General features: G+C 44.0%; 1 protein-coding gene across 1 annotated transcript; it reads right to left on the bottom strand.

The window, feature by feature from the left end:
• Positions 1-229: 229 nt before the first annotated feature.
• LOC110171076 (odorant receptor 131-2-like) lies at positions 230-6,100 on the bottom strand. The gene is made up of 2 exons (XM_055160296.1): positions 5,954-6,100; positions 230-1,003 (listed from the first exon to the last, which is right to left on the bottom strand). The coding sequence occupies exons 1-2, from the start codon at positions 6,098-6,100 to the stop codon at positions 230-232; spliced, it is 921 nt and encodes a 306-aa protein (XP_055016271.1).
• Positions 6,101-6,316: the final 216 nt, after the last annotated feature.

Consider the following 6,316-nt stretch of genomic DNA (forward strand, 5'->3'; position numbering starts at 1 on the left):
CAGAATATTTACAAATACAAATAGTGCCTAATAGGTGTCCTGTAATTCTCTCTGTTGAAAAATGTGTGAACGTGACCCGTCCTGCTGCAACTGCAGTTTTTGTGAGGAAAGATTTTGGTAAGGAGCATTAGTTGCATTTTTTTGGGTTCTTGGAGGAAATAAAAGCATCCAAAAAGACCCCACATGATGTGGGATTTAAATTTTGGACTCTCTTGCTGTAGCCTATCCTTTACCACTGTTCAGGTTTAACTTTACACAACAGATGCCTTCGTAGATACTTCCTAAACATTTTGTCTCTCACACCATAAATGATTGGACTTATAGATCGAGGAAGAATTTGTACAACAATATAACACGCAAACAGAGAATCAGCGTAATTTCTGGGAAACCACACTTTTAATGCTGTCTTCAGAGAATGTTCAGCATATGTGGCCATACACAGCAGAACTTGAAAACCATGCAATATAATTGTGTCTCTAGCTTTCCTGGCATCTTTGCTTGCAGTTTTTGCTGTGAATAGAATTTTGAAATATGTGTAAATAATGATTATCCAAACTAACACTAAATATAGTGTATAGGTAACTTGTCTTTTTTCCAGCAGAAGTGGATTTGGAAAAACAGTTTCACGGAGGCAAAAAACTTCCGATCGGAAAAACTCAACTGGCGTAGTTGCCAGTGTTACAAACAAATCAGGAAGTACTGAAAATAAGCTTGTTACCCAAATGAGCCCTATCAGAATATGAGTTCGTTTGACCGTGCAGATCTGAGTGTGTCTTAGGGGCATGCAGATGGCGATGTAACATTCAACAGCCATGCAGGCCACATTGAGAGGTGTGTTCTCATTGGTGAAGAGGGCCATGAGGATGAAGACACAGCAGACAGATGTGTTGATGGTGTACAGGATGTAGCTGAGGAGGAAGAGGGTGACTGTGAGGGTGACTTGGATCATGTCGTTGATCACTAGGTGGCAGAACAAGATGTAGCGAGGGTTGGTGTAGAAAATCTGGAAAAGAACATGTGTTGTAATTAGTAATTAGGGAGATGGTGATACCACAATGCTTGATACTGATGCAATGCGAAATACTTACTATTTCTATACCAATACGCAAAACCAGTGTAACCTAATGGGTGATGGTTGGTCTGTATATATATATATATATATATATATATATATATATATAGAGAGAGAGAGAGAGAGAGGGACGGGGGGGGGGTTACAGCCCCGAGTGCTCCGATCACCACAGGCACTACTGATGCCTTCACTGTCTAGGCTCTCTCCAGCTCTCCTTGAGTCCCTGGTATTTCTCTAGTTTCTCGTGTTCCTTTTTCCTGATATTACCATCGCTTGGTATTGCGATGTCCACCACCACGGCTCTGCTCTGTTTCTTATCCACCACCACTATGTCTGGTTGGTTCGCCATCACCACCCTGTCAATCTGTATCTGGAAGTCCCACAGGATCTTGGCTCAGTCGTTCTCCACAACCTTTGGAGGTGTTTCCCGCCTTGATCCTGGGGTCTCCAGCCCGTACTCTGCACAGATGTTTCTGTACACTATGCCCGCCACTTGGTTATGTCGCTCCATGTATGCTTTCCCTGCCAGCATCTTACACCCTGCAGTTATGTGCTGGACTGTCTCAGGAGCCTCTTTGCACAGTCTACACCGTGGGTCTTGTCTGGTGTGGTAGATCTGGGCCTCTATTGCTCGCATGCCCAGGGCCTGCTCCTGAGCAGCCAGGATGAGTGCCTCTGTGCTGTCCTTCAGACCAGCCCTCTCAAGCCATTGGTAGGATTTCTTGATATCAGCCACTTCAGTTATGTTCCGGTGGTACGCCCCATGTAGGGGTTTGTCCTGCCATGATGGTCCCTCCAGCACCTCTTCCTCTGGACCCCACTGTCTGAGACATTCTCTGAGCACCTCATCTGTCGGGGCCTTGTCCTTGATGTACTCAAGGAGCTTGGATGTTTCATCCTAGACAGTGGTTCCCACACTCACTAGTCTTCAGCCTCCTTCCTTCCGGCTTGTGTACAGTCACAGGGTGCTGGATTTGGGATGGAACCCTCCATGCATGGTCAGGAGCTTTCATGTCTTAACTAGGGGTGGGCGATATATCGATATTTTAAATATATCGAGATAGTTTTTAAACTCGATATGAATTCTGACATATCGTATATATTGAAATAATGGTTATATTCAATTCTGATTTCGCCGCTTCGCTTGTTTACCTTCTCTCTCGTCGCCGCCGCGCGTCTCCGCCTCCCTGATTTTGTTCGCTCGTGTCTTCTTCACTCCTCACTGTCGCCGTGAACGCCGAAAGTTGGTGCCAGTGAAAAGCTTCAAGCACCACGAACCTTTTCCACCATTTACTGACAAAACCACCAGCAGAACATCCTCATAATCCACCGAGTCGCGTCCTTTAGCCCGAAAGAAGCTAAACGAGCTGAGCTGCATGAGAAGTGCGCTGTTTATGCAAATGAGCCATGCGCTTAAGTTTCGTTTCTGTAAAATGTAAACACACGTGCGCAAAACTGCATTAAACACATTATTATCGCAAACGAGCTGATGTGGCTCTAGAGTCGTTATGCTTTATATATTATAAAGTTTAGAAATGTAAAATTTATTTATGCAGAATATTTTAATTAATAATCTGCTGCAGTATCACTTGTACAATAGTGTTTGGAAACGTTGGGTTTGATCTGCAGTGGATTGTGAGATTAAACCTCAGAGCTCCTTACTGCTGGATAATAACATGGATCTATTAAAATAAGGAACATCCTGAGCTTCTTCTGCTAAATGAGCTCATGATTATGGTCTGGATAACAGAATTAATGCAAAGATGATCTTGTGTTGAGTTGTTTTATTTATGAATGAAAAGAAGGAAATATGTATTATTTCTTTTATTTTACAGTTAAATGATTATTTATGTAATTAGGGTTTTTTGTAATCTTAAATGTTCCTATATGAACTGCCAACCTCTTACACTTCAATAAAAAAAAAGGACCTTGTGGAATTTGGCAGATTTGTTTTTGCAGTTTTCAGTTTTAGGGGGTTATTTTTTTCTTCAACATATATCGAGATATATATCGTATATCAAGATATAGCAAAATATATCGAGATATATTTTTTGATCCATATCGCCCAGCCCTAGTCTTAACATCTGTGATCTGTGTCTCCTCCTTTGGCCAGCTTACGATTCCTGCAGGGTATCTGATCACTGGCAGGGCGTAGCTGTTGATTGCCTGCGCCTTGTTCTTGCCATTGAGCTGGCTTCTAAGGACTTGCCTCACTCTTTTCAGGTATTTGGCCATAGCTGCTTTCCTTGTTGCCTCTTCGAGGTTGCCATTTGCTTGTGGGATACCAAGGTACTTGTAACTGTCCTCAACATCTGCTATTGTTCCCTCTGGGAGTGAGACCCCCTCTGTGTGGACTACCTTCCCTCTCTTTGTCACCATCCTGCTACATTTCTCAAGCCTGAATGACATCCCAATGTCTGTGCTGTAGATCCTTTGTGGTGTGGATCAGTGAGTCAATGTCTCGCTCGCTCTTTGCGTACAGCTTGATGTCATCCATGTAGAGGTGGTGACTGATGGTGGCCCCGTTTCTGAGTTGGTATCTGTAGCCAGTGCGGTCGATTATTTGGCTGAGGGGGTTCAGGCCTATGCAGAACAGCAGTGGGGACAGTGAGTCTCCTTGGTATATGCTACATTTGATGGACACTTGGGCAAGTGGCTTCCCATTGGCTTCAAGGGTGGTTTTCCACAACTGCATCGAGTTCGCAATGAACGCCCTTAGAGTCCTGTTGATATTGTACAGCTCGAGGCACTCTGTGATCCATGTGTGTGGCATTGAGTCGTAGGCTTTCTTGTAATCAATCCAGGCAGTGCAGAGGTTGGTTTTACGGGTTCTGCAGTCACGGGTGACTGTTCAGTCAACCAGGAGTTGGTGCTTGGCTCCCCTGGTGTTTTTGCCTTCTGTGCTGCGCTCATGTATTGATCCATGATGCCTGGCATGAGCTTCCATGTTGTGGAGAGACAGGTTATTGGCCGATAGTTGGATGGGACTGCACCCTTTGAGGGATCCTTCAGGATCAGGATCGTACGCCCTTGGGTTAACCATTCAGGGTGAGTCCCAGCCCTTAGCAGCTGGTTCATTTGTGCTGCCAGGCGCTCGTGGAGGGCAGTGAGCTTCTTTAGCCAGTAAGCGTGGATCATGTCAGGGCCAGGTGCGGTCCAGTTTTTCATACCTGAGACTCTTTCCTGGATGTCTGCCACTGTGATGGTGACTGGATTCTGTTCAGGGAGGTTGCTGTGGTCTTCTCTCAGATCCACCAGCCACTGTGCATCGGTGTTATGTGATGCCTCCCTCTCCCATATGCCTTTCCAGTACAACTCACAGTACCCTGCCACTGAGCATGCACTTTGACTGGTTGTGTTGCGAACAGCCGGTTTATTCGTCTGGCTTTGTTATCTCGTGTGTACCTCTTTAGGCGGCTGGCCAAGGCTTGGAGCCTTTGTTTGGCAGTTTCGAGTGCTTCAGGTATGGGCATCTGGTTGTACCTCTTGGGTACTTGCTTTTTCAATGCACCTTTCTGGGCCTCTGACAGTTGGCTCACTTCTCTCTGCTCCTCCTTGATTTTAGCTTCTAACCGTCTTGTCCATGGTGGGTATTGTATCTCATGGCTCCCATGGTTGCTCTTATAGCCGAGCATCTCTAGGATCACTGCTGCTGAAGTGTATATCAGCTCATTGGTTTCAGTGATGGTTGTGGTAGGGATCGCTCTCAGGGCTGCATTCACATCTTCTAGAAGACTTTCAGATGGTACTTCACTTAGCCTAACTGGCATCCGGGTTGCCTTGTGTTCATTCAGGCCATGATCTTATTTTTCAGGTCAGTCGCTGCCTCGCTCAGTGTGATACTTATTGGGGCTACGTACCCAATCTCCGGTTGGGGAGTCAGTTAGTGTCAACTCCCCTCTGACCTGGCATCCTGGCTCCCACTTGGACTGTGGGTAATAACCATTTCTCCCACATCCTGTTCATGTAACCCCTCTGACTACGGTTGCTGTAGTAGTAGCATTCTCACCCATTTCCTCCGTGTTCCAGTAGCCCATTTTTCATCAAGGTGCCCTGGTTCCCCAGCACCTGATGCAGACCTTGTTTGGCCAGGCGACGTCTGAACCAGCATCTCGTAAGTTTCTTTCTCTCTCATCATTGTATGAGGTGGGCAGTAGCACAAAGGGCCTTGCCCAAGGACCCACACTGGTTAGCTCATTGCCCCCTGTCAGAGGGGGGATTCGAACCTGGGTCGCCCATGTGACCTAACCAGCTGGTATATATACACACGCACGCACACGCACGCACACACACACACACACACACACACACTGTGTTTTGACAGAAAACTACGAAGAAATCAACATAACATATATTATTTATTGCCTAAAAATGTGTATATGCTACTTATTTTTGCATAGCATTATTCATAGCCACACTTATAGTGAGTCATTGTTGATATATTGACAGCAATACTCAGTTTAGTTCTAATGTGTTAATGTTTGTTATTTATTTGTTTTTACTTAATGATTCTGTCTTTTTCATGAAGGATTGGTGGATTGAATGCTTACTATGATTAAATAGCCTGGCCAGCCAAGGCACACATGTTTTAATCACATATCCACACGACACAAGCTTTTTTCATAGTTCTGGTAATTCATAAACTTACTTGTGTCATATGACTTAACTCTGTTTCCTGTTTGTATTAGTGTCCACAGACAATGACAATAAAATATATTATTTTGAATAGATTATTTATTTCTTTAATTAATACCATAAATGACCAGCACCAATATCACACAAAACATTTATTTAGCCAAGTTATTTTTTGACAAATAAACACAATATAACTGAAAACACAAGGCTGTGTTACTGTGGCGTCTGGATGAAATGCTACAGTACCTGGTGTTTCCTGTAGGTCTGGATGAGGCTGGCATTGATGTAGTTGATGGAGATACTCAGCACCACCACTATGATATTTTTCGTCACAGCTTTGACCAGAGAGTCCCTGTACTCTATCACAAAGGTCACATTTCCAGACACGTTCATCGCCCACAGATCACAGCTGATAAGAAGCACAGTTAATTCTAGGTTAGTTTTTATGATTTGCCCTGATAGTATTTATCTTAATACATTGAAAATATTCAGTGTCTTGTTTCAGTGTGCATGTGATGATACAAGGAATATATAATACATTTTAGAAGGATTAATGCAGATATTATAGGAAGAAATATAACAACTTTACATATCTAAATTGTATTATAT

Source organism: Boleophthalmus pectinirostris, unplaced genomic scaffold (genome assembly GCF_026225935.1).
Source record: "Boleophthalmus pectinirostris isolate CB_2022bp ecotype Guang Dong unplaced genomic scaffold, ASM2622593v1 HiC_scaffold_3, whole genome shotgun sequence".
NCBI lineage: Eukaryota > Metazoa > Chordata > Actinopteri > Gobiiformes > Gobiidae > Boleophthalmus > Boleophthalmus pectinirostris.

Coding starts and splice junctions, on each gene's coding strand:
- LOC110171076 (XM_055160296.1), bottom strand. CDS start 6,100: ATGAACGTGTCTGGAAATGTGACCTTTGTGATAGAGTACAGGGACTCT. Junction 1,004..5,953: donor AGACCTACAGGAAACACCAG/GTACTGTAGCAT, acceptor GTTCTTTTCCAG/ATTTTCTACACCAACCCTCG.